General features: G+C 48.1%; 1 protein-coding gene across 6 annotated transcripts in view; it reads left to right on the forward strand.

Moving 5' to 3' along the window:
* The window catches only part of FARS2 (phenylalanyl-tRNA synthetase 2, mitochondrial), a 383,657-nt gene that overhangs the window by 264,035 nt on the left and 100,136 nt on the right, over positions 1–19,486 (forward strand). Inside the window, exon 8 of one of the 6 annotated variants that reach the window (XM_027128277.1) lies at positions 1,883–9,756. The exons of the other annotated variants lie outside the window; for them this stretch is intronic. Within the exon in view, the coding sequence (XP_026984078.1) occupies positions 1,883–2,051 (169 nt within the window). The 3' untranslated portion in view covers positions 2,052–9,756. Of the gene's footprint in view, positions 1–1,882; positions 9,757–19,486 lie in introns of those variants that run through there. 6 annotated transcript variants of the gene reach the window in all.

A 19,486-nucleotide genomic window follows, 5' to 3' on the forward strand; every position in this document is an offset into this window, starting at 1 on the left:
GCGTCTTCGAAGGCTCACCTGCCTTCTTCTCCTTGTTCTGAGCAGAGTGCCCAAGGGTCACATACTTCCCTAAGGTAAGGTGTCTCTAATCAACAATCAACCCTCAAATATTCTGGAGGGTTTTGAATAATCCTTTTTTTTAAAATCATGCTCCATTTTGCTGCTATCTGCTTCACTCCTGGACTAAGTTTTTAAAGGTTGTATCTCCAAGGTAATGTTGAACTTTTTCATGAGTATGTGTCTTTCAAGTCTCTTTTTCCTATAATCCTATGTGGGCAATTTAATTAGGGTGTGTGTGTGTGTGTGTGCGCACGCGCGCACACAGACGCAGGGACTATGGAGTACCTGTTCTGTATGAGCTACTGTATTATATGCTGGTACAGTGGGAGGACTGAGGCTCAGAGAGTCTAAGTCGCTGGCCTGAGGTCACACAGCTGTTAAGTGGTCATGGCAAGACTTAAAGAAGACACATCAGCTCCCACTTTGCTTCAGATCATGCAGAACCGCCAAATCAAATCTGGGCATTGGCCGTCTCCCACCCCTCCCCCCGCATCGGATGAAACACCTGAATCTTATTTTTCCAGGTCATTGTAATAGACCCGAGGCCTGGCTTGCTCACATAGTAACTAACAACAGAGGTTTCATGCAGAGGCTTCTAACAGCAGAGGCTTCACGACCAGAGCAGCTGGGGACAGGCCACCTCCTCTTCCTGTTGGAAGGGGCGCGGTGAGGAGGGCAAACAGCCCTTTCAGAAGATTGTCCTTATTTTCAAAACCCCATTCTTCTCCCTGGCGCTCTTCATCCCCACGGTGGTGTGTCATCACAGAGTCACGAGCAGGGGGCACACCAGCAGCTCTGTCCCACAGGGGTCTCTGTAACTGAGCTGTCCATTGGATTTTGCACGTCAACAGTCTAAGGACAGCACACTCCCAGGCTCTGTTCCCTTGATGCCAAGGTCAGGGAATGAAACGCAGGACTGATGATACCCAGGGAACTAATACAGAAGATGCTTCCCTATCCACCGTGGCTATCTGTGGGTCACCACACACACCAAGCCTGGGTTACCAGGTACCAGAGTTCAAATACACAGGCTGCCAGGCAAACACCTCCACGATGCAACTCAAGGATGACTTTCTTTAGGGAACCTTTCATGATACCCCTGTCCTCTGAGGAGAGCTGTTTATCTTTGGTGTGCATTGTACCTACGTGTCTGTCACTAACACTGTGTTGCACTTCGCGTTTTCATCTCTCTCACTAGACTAGACCCTCGAGGGCTGGAATCTTGTCTTCTTGGTCTGTCGTCCTCAGTGCTTACCATAATGATTGGACATTTAGTAAATATCCATTAAATGAATAAAAGTCCCTTAGCCAAAGTCTTATGCTAATACTATCGATACATGCATACGTATGTGTGTAAATGCATATGTGTGGATAAAATGCATATATATAATACATATTTTAGACACCTGCATAGAAAACTATAAATGTAGCACAGTACAGGCTTAAGCTTGAACTCTAATTGAGCCAGGACAATCCATGTGTAGTGTGCTCCTGAATCATGTAAATCCCTGATACGACTTTCTCTTTCAGTCACTTGTCCATTGTTTAAGCTTTCTGATTATTCGGAGTAAGGACTACTGATGGTTTACTCCAAGATAAAACTTTTATTCTGAAAATAATATTTTCACTTTAAAAACCTTTTGGAATATCTGAGATCATTCTTTCCCCATCTAAAGCAGTAACTGAGGGTTGATGTAATATATCCTGTGTTTGCCCCTGTGTGTGGAATCTAACCTAGCACCTCTGGAAGAAGAATGGAAGAGGGTTTCTTCAAATGTCAAAAAAAAGAAACTAGAACTTCCTCCTGTGCAACTCTCTCCAGCTTCTGTCTGACCTTGGATGCCTGCTCTCCAGGACGAGATGAGAGGGTAATTTGCACAGCTGTAAACAGCGTAAAGGAAGCCGGCTTTGGGGTACATTGTGCTGTGCGGGTGCTTGTCATCGAGTCCAGCGTGCTGGAGGGCAGCACAGAAGGATGGGGCCCGTGGTAAACTCACCGGACGCATCAAACCCTCCGCAGCCCAGTTCACGTCTTCAGAAGTCTGTCTGTGTCCTCGTGATACTCACCCGGCAGCCTTGATGGGCACATCCACCCTGGCTCTGGTGGGGTCTGGCCCTGCAACACAGAGCATCTTGACCTGAGCATGGCTTCATCCCAGAGAGATGGGATCGAAGAAAATGCCATTATGAGCTCAGAACATGAGCTTCAGTAAAAAAAAAAAAAAAAAGTGGCTTTTTAAAGAAATGTTTATTTCAGGCTAATTAAGGAAATAAATAGCCCCACTCTAAGAAAAACTCTTAACTCCCTTATGATCTACCTTCACGCACACAAAAATTTTCTTCCAGGAGGAGGGAGCAAATGTACGTGGGTGAGACAAAGAACCAAAATAATAATCCAGCTTTGATCAAAACCCCTTGTTCAGCATTCCCTCTGAAAATGATTTCTAATCAATGAGTGCTACCACAGCGCTTACATGTGTTTCACTCTGAGCTGTGATTAGAAACAAGATGTGAGATCCAAGGGGCAGAAAAGGAGGATAAGAAGGAAAAGTCTAACCTAGGTGCTGATATGCACAGGCTGTGGGCTATTTCATAAGCATGGAGGCTGCTCCAGGTGGGGATGTCAACATCCGTTCATCCCCTGGCAAACATGTCCCCGCTCTTTGGGGCAGCATCTGTGATGGCCGCAGGATGCCCTGCTACACAAAGGTGAGGCAACCAGCTGGCTCTCGTGAAAGCGTTCGTTCTGGCAGCAGGGAGGCATTTGGGCCGCTAGACCACCTTCTCGCCCGGTATCCAGGAGGTCGGGGGCCAGCTCGGTACACAGTCTCCAGCCCACGCAGTAGTTGAACCTGGTCTTTATTAGTCCAAGAAGCGACACAGGGGCCTGGGAAAGGGAGTAAAAGCCTTGGAACAATTCTACCTGTGAAAGGAAAACGCGAGAAGAGGCGAGGGACGAGTAGGTGGCGGTGGGGTGATTGAGAAGGCGAGGACCACGCGGTTTCTGTCAAGGAGACAGGAGGTCTGTGGCCCCAAGTGCTTGCGGGCTGAGAACAAGTGCCCGGACTCTTAAGAACATACGAGGAAAGTATGATGAAAACACGTGCACCCGGAGAAGCAGAAGCCTTCTTTATGGCGACAGTCGCCTGCGAGGCAATGGTGGGCAGGGAAGGTTGTCCCCATTTGTCAGCGAGACAGGAGCCCTCTGCCCACGGTCACAGCACAGCCCCTTCCTTCCGTTGCGAGGGGCCAGTCGTGTATATTGGTTCCTTTTAGCCCTTGTCTCCAATAGCTAGAAGGCTGTCAGCAGGTCCACCCGTGTGATCTTGCTTGCTCAGCCACGTGGTTCCCTTGGAAGCGTTCTCGCCCGGCGATGCTCTCCCCAGAGAAAAGCCTGGACGCGCCAGGGTTTGATCTTCCCGTTTTAACTCAGCGTCAATGGCTAGCTCACGTGATGACCTGCATTCCTACTCCCAGTAGGTAATAATATAGTTTTTAAAATTTTTACCCTCTGAAAAAGGACTGAAAGAAGCTAAAATGAATGACAGGTTTATTTTAGTGATCGTTCTCTGAATATGTTTACAAATGGGAATGGCTACAAACTCAGGTCATCTTAATGAAAATAGACTCAGTAAACCCTTAGTTGACTCAGATCTTAGGATTCTGAAGCAGCGATACTTAGGCACAGAACAGCGCTTCACTGAACGTCTTTGCAGTAAAACCGACTGACTTGGATAAGATGTCCTCCCCACTTCAAAGGTGCTTAACTTCTTCTCAGATTATCCTGCAGACCTTTCACCCATTAATAAATATTAGCAACCACTGAAACTGAATGACAGTCATTCTGCCTCTGGTGTAAAACTGGGTTCTGCCCAGGCTGCCCTTACCTGCTTGCAGGCAGAGTTAAAACAGCCAGAATGGGCTTTTAGCATCCAAGGAGGAATTTGGCCAAGGCTCTGGGCCAGTGCATCTGCTGATAGTTTAGATTTATTTAATTAGAGTCACAAGCAAAGAAAACTGAGCCTTGGGGTCGGTTTGAATATTACCTTGGAGGAGAGCGTAAAGAGATGAACAGACCCCAGGGCGGGAGGAGGGAGTGTGGCCGGCTCCTCCCTTGGTCCCTACATGGTCCCCACAGCCTGGCCGAGCTTTGCAGATTCATCCCCGCAGGACCAGAGTCCCAGCCCAACAGCAGACGTGCCTTTTGTTCAGGGCCACGCGGTGATATTCCTGCTTCATCGTCCTCTGATGTCTCCTCCATGGGTGTGAAACTGCAGCAGAAATGAAGCTGGTGTGGGTGGAGGCTTTCAAGTTGAAGGGGGCCTGAGAACCAGGGGGATTGGGTCCGGTCAGACAGGGCCTTTGTCTTGGCAAATGTGTGTCTGGCACAGGGGGCTGCTTTGAATCAAGCTGGTGTTTCAAAAAATCGGCACGTGTGAAATATTAAAATTAACTGCCCGGCCTCATATGTTTCCGTAGGCTCTAGGATAAATAAACCGCGTGTTGCAACAAAGAACATTTTCCGCACTCTCATTGTTTAGTGCCATGTGGCGATTGATGGTCTCACACTTCATTCAAAGAGTGAGGCATTTCTACATGTTTTTTACTTACTAGTTAATTGGAATTAGGGTGTTGCAAGGAGGCCATCCTGTTTTCAGGTCCAGCTGTTGTTTTAAATGAAAACCTCATGGTTTGGTGGGTTGAGATGAGGGTGAGTTTTCGTGTAGAGTAGAGGTGGGGAGACACAGGATGGGAATGGGAAGGTTTTCTTGGGGTTACTTGGTGCCCGTAATTCTGACTCTTAATGGCATTCTTATTCCCACGGCCACTCGCTGTCCTCAGAACGTGTCTCCTGCTGCCCTTCGTATCGAGGCTACAGTGTTACGACGAGAATTAGGTTAGGGAAGGACACGTCTGGGCTGCGGTGGCTCTGCCACTCACCAGCCGTGTGGCCTTGGACAAGCCCCTTAACACCTGAGAGCTCACTTCCTGGCTGTGAAGTGAGGGGTGGGATCATTCTGTGTCCCCGTCCACTCCAGCCTTGCCAGGCACCTCTGCTTTAGAAAAGAGGAAGCCTTGTAAGAAGAATGCCCAGTAGGGTTTGGATTATGAATCTGTTTACGAAAACTAGTTCCTCGTAACTGTCTTCAGCAGAGGTACCTTGGGAGGAGAGAGGAAACCCCCACGTCTGCATTGCTTGCTGCCAGCGTTTGAGATGCAGGCACAGCACAATGGAAACACGGACCCCGATGTACTTTAGGTTTGGTCTGGTTTGCTGCGCTCCTCACCCACAGGTAGGAAGGGTACAGCTGTTCTCTGCGGTAAGCTATCTTTTACCAGGGAGGGTCTTTGCCCTCATCCCATTCCAAGCAGGGAGCTTGACTGCCCACCTTCTTCCGCCTCCTCTTTCCTCCTTCCTGGTCGGGACCAACGTCTTCTTATTCATCTTTGTACCCTGAGCAGAGTGTTTGGCACAGAGCAGATCTTCAGGATATATTGGTTGACTGCCTTGGTTCGAAGTAAGCCAGGAAGATGAGAAGGAATACTGGAAATTAAAACTGAAATTTAACATAATCAGCTATGTCCTCAAAGTCAAATGGAATTAACATTACAAGGTAGGAAAGACAGAGCGTGCATCCGTTTACCAGCTGGACCTGCGTGAGTGTTGATTAGAATTATCGGGGAAGTTTCGGTGTTTGATTGATGGCCTCTGATGTCTGTATCACCATGGAAAATATATAACTTATTCTGTCAAACTCATCCAAATCACTGCCTTCTTCATTTGGAAAGTTAGAGAAGCCTGTCCCTTTAATATGTGAGGCGCCGCACATGAATCCAATTGAATAAGAACAGGTTCAGGGTAAAGCCTGATGCGTCCCTGCGGAGGGGCAGGTGCTGAGACGATGAGAATTAAACGTGGGTAGAACACAAGCACGTGCTGACCTCCATGGGATCACCAAGTGCGATCCCACCGCACGTCCCAAACAAGCGCGTGACCCAAACAAACTGCTGGGATCTCCCCCTTTCTGCCGCTCCTGCGATTGGCTTGTAACCTGATGGTTAAGAGCTTGAAATCAGGAGCCAGAAAGCCTGGGTTCAAATCACAGCTCTCTGGGGGGAGCCTCCTCCTCCTGGGTGGGTGCTGCCCCAGGGCCTCTCCCTCCCCTCCTGGAGGACGGGCCGTTCACAGGGTGAAGGAGTGGGGGGAGTACGTGTCCTTCCTCGGTTCCTACTTGATGAGCGGTTCCTACTTGATGAGCGCCAAAACTCCTTACCCTCCTTTCTGATGCTTTCTTTCTTAATCTTTGCCTCCTCTCTCTCTCTCTCTCTCTCTCTCTCTCTCTCTCTCTCTCTCTGTCTTTTTTTTTTTTCTGTCCCTCTACCCTTCAAATAATTCAAATCCTTTAGGTTAGATTTTGGGGTTTTCTTTACCCAACTCTATTTGAGGCATATCATTCAAGTCTGCTACCATTTAAAATTTTTCTTTATGGCATTTTTTTAGTTATGTAAAAATATTCTTTATTAGCATGTTCAGTGTCTAAGCTAACGCTAAGATGCTAGTTTAGGGATGAGAACTTGGAACTGCCCTGCTGTGTCCCCAGGGGGCCCAGGCACTTAGTGGGCACCTGGTCCCTCATTGCCGAGCAATGAATGCTGCATAAAATGACGTCATCCTGTAGATTCGTGATGTCTGTGGGTTAATAGTCAGGGCTGGGATTCAGGAGCGCCTCATTATTCCGTCTCAACAGTCTTATCACAAAATGTTTTAAAAAATCACCGAAGCACACCATGTCCCAGTTTGTCAGAGGGTTAATTTCTGTCGTTACGATGGTGCTTGGTAAACCTCCTTGAATTAATGAGTCTTGCAGAGTTCTGGCTGATGTGAAAAGGTATATAGTTAGCATCTGTTTGTTCTCTGCATATATCTCTCATCCTTGCTGTACATCTATTTTAAGGAACATTTCTTTGGGTGCTGTGTTTTTTTCTATTTATGTCTTCAGCATAAAAATATAAATAGATCGTTTATCTCCGGTATCCTTCAAGTAGCTTGCATCATTTCACACTTTTACATAACCAAAGTTTCTGTCCCCGGTATACATTGTTTGGGAAATTTGAGTGGTTGGGAACAGCCTTAGGAACCCAGAGGCCAGCTTCCAGGGCCCCCGAGGCTCACTGCGGGGCCGGGAGCTGCGCGCGCTGGCCTCCCGCCTCATTCCTGGTTAACACTGTACAGGACACCCGTGCTCTTCACCCCACCTGGCACCTGGCCAGAAACCGTTTAAAGATAGACATGATTTTTGCTCATTCCCGTTTCCTCCACAAAATATAACATAACTCTCTAAACATAGTTGATGTTTTAATAAATCTTCAGTGAATTTGTGACATAAACATTTCTTTTTTATTAAGGTATAATTGACATATAACATTATATTAGTCTCAGGTGTAACAGAATAATGAGTCAGTGTTGGTATGTATTACAAAATGATCACCACAGCAAGAGTAGTTCACATCCGTCATCATGCATAGTTACAGTTTTTTCTTGTGCATAAATATTTCTTGAATGTGATAATAGCAGGAAAAATAAAATACGAGCTAGTGTTTATTAACTGTGCACTGCTGGGTATTATAATTAATGTGTAACACACAGTATCTCATTTAAACCGATGGCAACTCAATAAAGTGTATGCTGTGACTATTACCATTTTATAGATGAGAAAGCAAGGCTTGGAGAACTATGTAACTTGCCCAAAGTCCGCACAGGTAGTAAGTGACAGAGATTTGAACCCCAGCCTGTGTGATTCTAGAGCCTGTGCTCTTACCCACTTGCTATAGAGAAGTGATTGATCTGCTCGGGACCCATAGGGCAAGCTTGTCAAACAGGGTCTAGGGTTGATCAGGAGATAAAGCAATGGCTGTTGGTGCGTGAGACCTAAAAGTGTCCCTCTCTTGCCTTTTTGGTAAAAAAGACCCCAGACATTTTCTGAGAAGGAATTTGTTTGATTTCTCAGAAATCTTTTGAGCACCAGAGGAGGTGACAGTTGGCATCCTTATGCCTAGGCCAGGGCCCCACTGTTGGGAGCCATTCCCTTCCCTGTCAGCCACCCTTTCAAACTAAGGGCAGAGGGCAGAGCCTGGGCTGTGGGTAGGATTCAGGGAGTGACCGTGGAGGGCGTTCAGGACACGGTGTGGAACGGGGAGTGGCAACAGCAGACGCCGGGAGTCGCCGGAATCTCCCGGGGCCGGTAGTTTTTAGGCTGGTGCCGATTTCAGGGGGCAGATCTCCAGCAGTAAGCTCCAGATGGATGAGGCCCCGTGCTCTTAGGGAGAGGCCGTGAGCTGTCCTGGAAAGGGCTGGGCTTCAGATCAGGCAGACCTGAGATCAGGTTCTGATTTCTTTTTCACTGGTTTCGTGAACTTCAACAAATTACCCTCTCCTGGTACTTCCGTTACCTTACCCAGGGCGTACGGTTAATAGACTTTTGATTAAAGATGGCAGATGGAACACAAGCCTTAACCTCAGTTACCTCTCAAGATGCTATAACAGTAACAGTAAAGGGGTTTTGGGTTTGCTTTTTTTTTGAGGTGTAAATTAATCAAGGACCAGGTGATGGGAGGCTACGTCAGCAACGTAATTTTGGAAGCTGAAAAGCAGATGGTGAAGTGGTAGCTACTTGAAGCAGACCCAGAAGTGCCGAAATCCATGTGGGCAGTGGGGAGAGTCAGGATGGAACCCCACTTAAACTAGAGTGAGCCCCAAAGGTGCAGGGATCAGAAGTACAGTTTCCCCTTGGGGGCCGGGGGTAAAGGTGGAGCTAAAACAGAGCCGTCAGCTGAAAGTGTGCTGAGAGGCAGAACCCCAGGTTTTCCAGTTACTGACAGGCCTTCATCTTGGTAGAAATCTGAAGATTTATTCCCTGGAGAGGACAAAGCAGAGAACCCCCAGTTTGGGGGATGAAGTGAACGTTTACTAGCTGGATGTTGAGACCCCTGACTCCTTCCCTGTCTCGCCTCCCTGGACACTGGGCACTGGGGGATCTCACCAACCTGTGGGAAAAGGGCTTAATATACGGGCATCAGGGGTTCCCCAAGAAACGGAGCACGCAGATTACCCTCTAGTGAGCCCCAGCTCTCCACGGCGTGAGCGCCCAGGACGCCAGAGGCTCACTCTGAAATGCGAGCACACGTCCGAGAAATAACCAGGCATTTCCAAAGTAGGACTGAAACCAAACAGGAAATGCAGATGGCAGGAAGCATAGACTGTGGAGGGAGAAGGAGACATGAAAAAAAGAGCTTGCCCTTAACATCCTCAGAGAAGTAAGGGATGAGCGTGCATTTAGTAAGGAAAGCAGAAAAGATTCTCTATACAGTGGAATATTCAGAGAGCAAAAAGGAGTGCTTGAAAAGCAGAAAAGTGATCACAGAAATGTAGAAGTCAGCAGAAGGGCTGAAAACTAAAGCTGAGTTCTTCAAGAAAGAAAAAGAAAATTTTAGAGAAAACATAAGAAAACTAGAGCATGATGCAGGAAGTCCAACAACCAAAGAAGAAGAGAGCAAAGAGAGGGGAGGAGCTCCTCAAACAGATAATGAAGGAAAGTCTCTCAGAACCCAAGGCTGTGGGTCTCCACATCGACAGGACTCCCTGAGCACCCAGTGCAGTGAGCAAATGAGAGCCAGGAAGTGATGGCGATGGAGTGACGGGGGTGGGAGTGGGGGGATGGAGTGAGGAGGGGGGCCTGATGGGGGGAGGGAGCGGGGGGCGGGGCGGAGCGCCTGGGGGCCTGACACAGTGACGGAGGCCCAGAGAACAGCCTGGAAGCCGAGCAAGGGAGAGCGTGAGCCAGGAGCTATCAGGGCTTCACAGGTCCTGGCAGCAGCCCTGGGGGCCAGAAGAGCAGTGCCTTCAAAAGCGTGAACGAAAATGATTTTCAGCCTGGAATCCAGAGCTCGGCCATACTGTCCATCAAACCTGAGGGTAGAAGAGCAATACTTTCCGAATCTAGAGGGCAGGCCCACCCGAAATGAGAGGTAAGACAAGGCAGGACCCAGGAAGCAGGAGAAGGTGCACCGGAGGAAGGCCACGGGCATCCCCAGCGTGAGGAGAACGGCCATCCCAAAGCCCCTGCTGGAAGCGGCCTTCCCGAGGGTGGTCCGACAGGCTGGGAGCAGATCAGAAGGGTCCAGGATGTGCTGGGTACCTAGTAACAGTCATCCCCGTTTACATGTACCGAGAACCCACTGTGTGTCAGACACAGCTCTAAGCGTACATGTAGTAACAGTTGATCCTGGTAGCATCCCTGTTAGACTGATGGTCATGATTATCTTCCTTGTGCAGATGAGGGAATTGAGGCACTCGATGCTCAAATAATTTGCCAAGTTACAGAGCTCGTTAGTGGCAGGGCCGAGATTTGCGCCCAGGCGGGGTGCACTATAACCCGGCTGTGCGGTCCCTCCCCGCGGGAGCAGAGCATGGGAAGCACACGGTGGCAGAAACAGTGCAGATGGAAAGTCAACGCAGTTATTAAAGGAGGGAAAACAAAGCTGACAGGAAAAGAAAAGTGACCACAGTCTGCTCCACGCAGCAGTGTGCGCACTGACCGGTCAGCCCACCGCTCCTGGGCCGGTGGCGATGAAAGCTTCTTCTTCACAGATATAGAGATAAATGCTAAAGGAATCAATGGGAGGGTTGAGACAGGCCCCCTCTGGGACGCCGACCGGAGGAGTGGGCTGGGGGCTGCTGTCCCTCAGAACAAGCCTTTACAATTGTTTGGTTCTTCAAATATGTGCAGATAAAAATAAAAACTAAATTTCAGAAAGGAAGACTGTGCAGGATGGTTATAAAATAAAGCACTTTCATCTTCCTAGGAACTCAGTAAATGTTCGTTTTCCTCCCTCCTTTTTGTTTCAAGGCCCCACCTTTTCCTCATATACAGAAGTCAGCGCATGGCTCTGTTGACGGACCATTTTCCTCTCAGAATTGCCCAGCTACCCTTCAGTCCTTTCACTGTCTGTCACTGGCATCCAGCAAAGAAAAGTGAGGGCTTCTGTGGACAGAGACCTGTGCTCAGCGCGTGTTAGCATCTGTGGGCCTCATGGGCGCCTGCACTAAGGCACAGAGATGCCCGGACCCAGGGTGCAGCCAGTTCTGTTCGAGAGGCCTCCGGCCTTGATGGGAAGGGCGTTACGAGCATCTCACTGTGTATGAGCAACATGTGTCCAGGGCTTTTCCTGACTGGTGGTGACAGACGAGCTTCCCCCAGACAGTCTGTAAGGAAACGATGGTGTCACAGGTCCTAACAGTTTCTGTTTGGGCCCCTCAAACTAGGGCAAGAGGCCAGCATCTTAAAAGGCAGAGTTTTGGGTTTGTGTGTGTGAAGGAGAGAGAGACAAAATGGGGGTATTTATAAAGCAGGCCATATGCCATTTGTTCAGTGCAGTGTGCGCTGTATTTTTATCTCTTTTTACCTCAATGATGAGGAACGCCTGCTAATTAGTAAATCTAGTCATACATCTGTGTATATCCACATATATCTATATTAACATCGAGGTTTATATGTTTATATTTAAAATGCTTCCCACTTCTGACAAAAACTTGGGTATTGGTAAACCTGGATCCTCTTAGTGGAGGGTCACTTCTTACTTTAAGTAGTTCTTTCTATATGTGGTAATTAGGAGTTTGAAAAAAGGAATATGTTGATTTGCTATGATCTCCTACTCAGTAATCCAAGTGACCTTTAGATGCAAATCCTATCTCTCCTAAAGAATTAGAGAAAACATGCTTCACTGATTCAAATCTACTGGTATTTATTGAGCACCTACTACGTGGAGGGCTCTGGGTTGGCTGTGGTGGATACGATGATGGATAAGGTAGGCTCAACCCTTAGCCTCTTACCATTTATTTTAGGGAGGAAACTCATACGAATGAAGTGATAGCAACACACATCTGAAAAGAATAGCATCTGAGAGGAATAAACAGCCCCCCCCCGGGGGAGCTCAGAAGGGTAAAGATCTCATTTCGAGGATCAGGGTGAGTTAAGTCTTAGGGAGTTGCCATGTTGTACTTATAAACGAAGCACGTCTCCAGCCTCCTCCCACGCGTTCATTTACTCGTCCCATAAATGCAAGTGTCGACTCTGTGTCGGGGCCCTTTGGGCACTGGGGTTGCAGCAGTGAACAAAGCCCCCTTGATGGCGAGAGCAGCCCAGCTGGACCTCCTTCCGTCAGCGATGTTTAGACAAGAGTTGGAACAGGGTAGATCGCACCTCCTCTGCTCTGACTCTGACTTGCGTTCCAGAGCGGGTCAGAAGTTCCCCGTGTGATGCACACGTGGCATTAACCTTCAGCAAGGCTGGGCAGTCCTTGCCGGCCTCCAGGTTTGGCTGACATAGATGCTCGTATGTAAATACAGGATCAGTGGCACCCTGGGTTCTCTGATAGCATCTTTGACATCACTGGTGGAGTGAGCGGTGCCATCAGATTACAGAAGCTCCTGGTCTGGCCCTTTGGCCACGGAGCCAGAGTCCGATTTAGGGCCCTCAGGCCTTCAAGAAGAGGCAGGAACAGGCAGATGGTGAACGCCAGGGCTGCCCCTGCCCGGCTGGGTCATAGGAGGGCAGGATCTGCTTCGTTGGGTCGTGACATCCTCTCCTGGACCTCCCTATTGCCATGTCCATGTGTTTCCTCCTGGCAGATCATGGTCAGCCAGCTCTTTCCCAGTCCCTCTCTTCAGCGTTAGCTGATCATTTCAGAGAGATTAAGTCAGCATTTCACAATGCTTTCCTGGAGTTGGTATTCAAAATATTTAGCCTTCAAAGACAGATGCTGTCAGACTTATGTATACTTTGTGAGTAATAGCTTGGACTGCATCAGTTGCCCGTAGGGTCGGGGATTAACCAAAGGTTTGGTAAGGGGAACCCTAAGACCAAAAAGCTTTTAAGAGCTGAAATTCTGTGAGGGTGGACCCCAGCCACTGGAGACCAGCAGAAGCTATTTACTTACTTCCTGTGCCTCTCGGTGTGGCGCCCCCCCCCCCACCGTTCTCCACTGTGCCTGAGACCAGTTCGTGGGCACATTTTAGCATCTGTCATTCTAATTATACGCTTTTCTCTCACTGTGTCTTTCTAGCCAAATTTAGTCTTCCTTAAACCCCACAGAGCTGGAGTTCCGAGTATGCGATGTGAGAAAAGCCTCTTTTACCATCTGAGTAATACTCCTTTTCAACTGGATTTATTTTTTTCACTCACTCGTGTGCCCAGGATCTCACCTTTCACCATGTAGGAGGCGAATTAACTGCTGTAATAAATTACCGCAAATTGAGCAGCTTAATACAGATTTATCACCTCTCCACCGTGGAGGTCAGAAGTCTGAAATCGTTTCCCTGGACTACAGATAAGCTGTTGGCAGGGCTGGTTCCTTCTGAGGGTCCGGGGGAGACCACTCACTACCATCCCAGCGTCTAGAGGCCGCCTGCACTCCCCGGCTTCTGGCTTCACATCTCCTGTTGGCTGTGACCCTCCGGCCTTCCTCTCATGATGACCCTCGTGATCACATTGGGCCCACGCAAATGTGCACACCTCCCCATCTCAGGCTCCCTAGCCCCAGTTGCAATTCCCTTTTGCCGTGTAAGGTAATGTATTCACAGGTTCCAGGGATCAGGTGTAGATGCTTTGGGGGGACTATTCTTTCACCTACCGCAGAAGCTAATTTTAAAAACTTTTAAATCAGCTGTTTGTTTCTTTTCCCCTCTTCCGTTCCTAAGTAATTATAGGCTAGGTTTTCCAAATGCATAATATACTTTCAGGTCATAAGTTAAGAGATTTTAGAACACTTCTATTAATTCTTTAAAATAGTTCAGAAACAAATCGACTCTCTTTGAGTGACTGGAGTTATCACTGTGAAATTTGAACTCCCAAGTGCATTGGACATAATCCTAGGGAGTCAGAACCTAGAAAAACCACTGTCTCCACATTCTTGGAAATCGCCTTTTGTCTCTAAGTAAAACGGAGGGTGAGGAAGGACCGTCCGGTCCTTGGCTGTTCCGACACCGTCACTGTCACCATCGTGTTGTGGACTCTTTCCATCTCTGGGAGCCCCCGTTCCTGCTCACGGCCTCACTGCCCTTCCCCGTAGAAACCTGGACCCTTGTTCACGTACACGCTCCCTCCTCTGTCTCCAGGCTTCCGTCTGCCGCCCGTCTACAGTCGGACAACGAGCTTGTTGTAAATGAGAGGAAGTCAGCGGGGTAGACGATGTGCTTGAGCTCAATTGCACGGCCCACTTTCCCTTTCATTCCAATGCTCACCCACCTTCCAGAGCCTGGACACACCCTAGACCAGCAGCGCCTTTCTCCTTAACCTTGTCCTCCAACACGGCTGCTTTAAGCCCCCGTGCGGTGTGTCCCAGTGAGAATGAGAAACGTGAATAGCCAAGACTGCTTGTCTACGTCTTGGTTATCTAATGGGGGTCACCCGATTGGCTTTTGACAGATACCTTACTATTACATAGGTACATTATAGCTACTGAACTGTTACCTATTTTACATATTATTTTGGAATATATATACGTATAATGTATGTATACATGTTATATATGTGTATTTTACAGGCATTGTATATGTATATACATATAATAATATATAAAAATATATAGTAATATGTGAAAGCATTGAAAATTCTTTTCAGTTGTTCTCCCCTCATTCTCTTTTCATGGGGTATAGGTTTCTTTAAAAATATAATCAGAAGTGCCCTTTATTGTTGTACAGCTACCAGCTCCCTCTCAGCTTAGAAAACTGGTCCCTGGATCTTTTTAGGTGAAAGCCTTTATCTAAAAGAGGCCCAAGAGCTTAGATCCCCCTGACCGAACACAGATGAAGGGTCGCTTGGTGCAGTAAAGGCATATTTCTACTTTACTGCACTGATCAGATTGCCCAGTCAAGCTTAGAAGAGGAAATGACATGGAAGATCAGATGTGGGAAATCATTTAAATATTTGCCCTCCTGATAGAAGATCGCTGCAGTCCGCCTAATATGGGACCCAGAGGTTTTCACCATGAAGATGCGAGAAGGTGGCAGCAGTAAAACTGGTCCTGGAGGTGTGTTGTTCTAGAGTCCTCAGTCCTTGTAAATGAGGTTCTGGCTTCAGAAGGGCTTTGGTTTATTAGTACCCCATTGGGATTTACACGCATTTAGCTGCATGACGCCTGTATTGCATTAACGGTTTTTAAAAGCAGAGAATACTGAAAGGGAACACAGTTCATTTTCCAAAATTGATGTTCAGAATTGTAACTTTCAGTTTTCAGTAAAAGTTTACATTATGGCCCGTAGCTTGTAAAGGCATAGTCTAGTCGTGGTTAAGAGTGTGAGCTTGGAGGCGGGCTGCCTGGGTTCAGATCTGGGCCTCACCGCTTACTAGCTGTGGTGCCTCAGGCAGGTTCCTTAATTTCTCTGTGCCTCAGTTTTCACACCTGTGAAATGGGGAATGACGGTAAGTAGTGCCTTCCTCAGAGTTGTTGTGAAGATTATGTAAGTTAACAACATAGAAGCATTTAGGTTGGTGCCTGGCACAAAATAAGCACTCGGTGAACATTGGTGGTTGTTACTGTCACTGTGTCCTTCTGGGGTCTGAGGCAGTCATGTAACCGCATTTCAGAAGACTACAGTAGTTTTCTATTGTTATACTTGCTTCTTTGAGAAATACTTATTACACAGCATTTTGTTGTCATAGTCATGATGGCATTTACATTGTATAAACTGGAGGCAAGTTGCCAAGAATTTTCCATTAAAGAACTAAATCAAGATCAAGATAGATACATTATTAGCAAAATATATGACTGGAATTTCTGTCAGAAATTTTAAAGGAGATGAATTTTGGGAGAAATCAAACATTTTCTCCCCTAAGATAAAACCAAGTTATTAGATAATTTTAAATTCATGTCACATTGCATAGTCACGCTTTCCACAGATGCTGATTATAACAATATTTTATATATGCTCATATCCAATTTCAGATTTGGGTTGTTTTTTATTTGAATTACTGCCTCCTGAGCTGCCAGGTTACTTGGCACTGATGTTAACCCCTGTTTTATAATTGTTTCCAATAACGTTTTGCAATGTACCAGGAGACTTCCATGCAAATTGCCCGTATTGGGCTACAGTTGTTCCTTCACCATGACCCTTGTGAGCAATGCCTGATAAGATTAGCAATATGCAAGATTTTTAAAGTCACACGTGATTCCTTGTGATCAGAACACTTGCTTAGGCCCTGGCTGTCCCTGGCTCTTTTCTGCTTGTTTGGATGGTTGATTACAGATTCATCAGATGCTAGAGCCGAGAGGAGGATCTCGTAGATCCTGTTGTCCTACTGTGTCATTTTACTGCTGAGGTATTAAAGCCCCAGAAGACAAGACTCTTCCAGCTGAGACTAACCCTGTTAGTTCAAGAGCTGTGACTAGACTTTGATTCATCTGGTAACTAAATTAAAGGGGTTGAGAAAATCACTCACATCTACTCAGCACAAAGGCAAATAAAAAGGCCTGCCATCCTCGGGGAGCTCACAGTTCAGAGAGGTGACAGTCAGGTAAACAGGTAGTTACAGAACTGTCTTCATTCCCTCCACTGAAGTGCCCCACATCAGGGTCATACAATTATCTGGTAGATACCGTTTCAGTTCATCAACACAGTGGTAAAGTAGGCAACTTTGTTTTTGATGCCTGTCTTTCCACTTATCCAGTCATTTATTTTTCTATCTATGAGTCATTGATCAGAGAACGCTCACAGGTGCCTGAGCTGTGCTGGACACCAGCCTCACTTCAGTGCCACGTGCCAGGCAATGAAAAGCAGGGTCTTTGCCTTCGCGTAACTTATAGCCCAGTTGAAGGAGACACAGGCATGTAAAGCACAAAGAGCAACGATGTGTCAAAGGAGCTGTGATACAAATAAATACAGCAAGGTACCTCGGACACACCACTTCTTTCCTGCTAAACCCTCCCAGGGTTTCCACAGATGTTTCATGTGTTAGTTCATGGAACGAACCTTAACATGTACCTTCTCAGGGATAGTTGCACCTTAGAGTAGGTTGGCAATCCTGCTGTACTTACTGCCTTCTCCCCGCTGCCTCTGGCCCTTTCCTTCCTCTTAGGTTGGGGGCGTGTCTAGAATGGGTGGTTCTGGAGAAGGGCCTGCTGGTAGGCCAGCCCTGTGCTCCAGAACTGAGCAGCCGCCCTCCATCCTGACCCATCTAGAGAGAGAAAAGCCGTCCCCCCTCACACCGACCCTGCCCCAGCTGCCGCCCCGCTGGGCAGTCCCTTCACAAGTAGTTCATTCATTTGTTTGCCGATTCAGCTGAATGCCTGCTGTGCGCACAGGCTGCAGAGGTGACAGGAAGCGGACAGACCCAGCTGATGTTCTCCAACAGCTTCTGGTCTAGACTAGCTGGAGAAACTAGCTTTGATCAAATAATCACACGTATAAATGTGAAATGACAGCTGGGAGAAGGGTTATCAACATGGTGCTTTAAGAACAGTTGAGCACTGGAATCAAGGTCCGGGGGGTGGAGGGAAGAACTTTCAAAGCTAAGGAGCAGCATATGAGCGAAGCTCTGGCAGGAAGAACGGGGGCATCGTGGGCCCCATGGGAAGGCCAGCGTGGCTGGACGGGAGGGGACACGGTAACAAGGCTGAGGAGGTGGTGAGGCCAGACCACGCCAGCTCTCTCACTTTATCCGGGAGCAGCAGGAAGCCCCCAAAATGTGTTACGTAAGCAAAGCATGTACACAGTTAGACTTGGTTTTCAGAAAGATGTACTTGGCTGCTCTGTGGAGGAAGGGCCCGGGAGGAAGAGGAGGGGCCTCAGGGCCAGGAGAAGGTGATTGCAGTAGCTACACAAGAGGTGAGACCGAGCTTGTGGCCAAGGGGATGAGGGACGTGAACACCCCAAGATTAATAGAAACTGAAATCTCCAGAACCTGCCACTTGATTGAGTCTGAGGTCAGGAGGGACGGTACCGAGTGCCTGACTTGTGGAACTTGTGGACGTGGCGTGTTGCCAGGTGTTGGTAAAAGGACGGACTGGCTGAGGTTGAGGTTGGGCACAACGACCTTGAAGTTTACCTGAGATGCTGAGGTCAGCGTGTTGCACAGGCTTGAACGAGTTTGGAATAGTCTGGATGTCATGGGAGAGATGGGCCGTGGGGTGTCAGCTTGTGAGCAGCCTTCACTTAGCGGGCGTTTGAGGGTTGGAGAGGACTGACCGGAAGTACCAAGCAAGAGGACAAGGGACCCTGGTGAATCTGGAGGAACACAGGCGTTTCGTGGCCGGATGAAGGACCAGGACGTGAACGGGACGGTGGGAGAGCTGGGGATGGGAGAGCCCGGGTGTGGGGTTATGGAGGCCAGGGGACGTGTGGGTTTCCAGGTAATGAGAGCAGCCAACTCATCACAACGTATCAGAGACAAGTGCTTTATAACGACAGACGAGGAGCCATTGTACTTATAGCTACATGAGTGTCTCAGTGACCTTAGTGAGAGGTGCTCACTTGCAGGGTGTGGGCAGAAGCAAGGTTGGATGACCAGCGTGGGAAAGATGGAGACAGTGAAGAGAGACAACTGAAGGAGAGGAGAGGGCCGCGTGGTAGGTGGAGGGCTGCAGGGTCAAAATGCAGTGCACGTCAGCGTCTTTGAAAGTCAATGGAAGAGCACCAAACTCAGTATTCTGTAATGACCTGTATGGGATAAGAATGTGAAGAAGAATGAATATGTGTGTATATATATCTATGTATAACTGAATCACTTTGCTGTACACCTGAAACTAACACAACATTGTAAATCAACTATACTCCAATAAAACTAAAAAAAGAGAGAGAGATGTTCTAGGAAAAAAAAAAAAGAAGAAGAAAAAGAACACCAAGAGTGAACCCAGATGTCGGCCGTGGGCTCCGGGTGGCGATGTGTGGACGTGGGTCCATCGGTTGTAACAAGTCGCCATCTGGCGGGGTGCTGACAGCAGAGGCTGTAGGGCAGAGGGTGTGGGAGACTGTGCCTTCCTCTCAATTTTGCCATGAACCCAAAACTGCTCTAAGAAATAAAGTCTGTTTTTAAAAATTCAAAAGAAGGATCCAGCAGAGGAGAGGGTGACTCTATGGGAGAGAAGAGCAGCGTTCCTGTGAGAAGCTGGACAGAGGGCGTCGCCGACGGACACAGCTGACGCCAGGCAGGAGGGGAGCCGGGGAGCTGGGTGGGTGTTGGGACCACAGGCTTCTCAGCTCGGCCCCTGGAGCCTGATGGGGTTCCCGCCTGAGTGCTGCTCTGAGACATAGATGCGAGGACCTCCCCAAGACGAACAAAGGGGAGCTCAGGTCATGGTGGTTGGAGGACAATGGGGAACATCTGAAACCGTGTGGTGGGTGGAGAGCAGGGCAGCCAAGCTCTCAAAGGCC

The sequence above is a fragment of the Aethalodelphis obliquidens genome, unplaced genomic scaffold, assembly GCF_003676395.1.
Source record: "Aethalodelphis obliquidens isolate GAN/ISIS:26980383/991018 unplaced genomic scaffold, ASM367639v1 scaffold34, whole genome shotgun sequence".
In the NCBI taxonomy this organism is placed as follows: domain Eukaryota; kingdom Metazoa; phylum Chordata; class Mammalia; order Artiodactyla; family Delphinidae; genus Aethalodelphis; species Aethalodelphis obliquidens.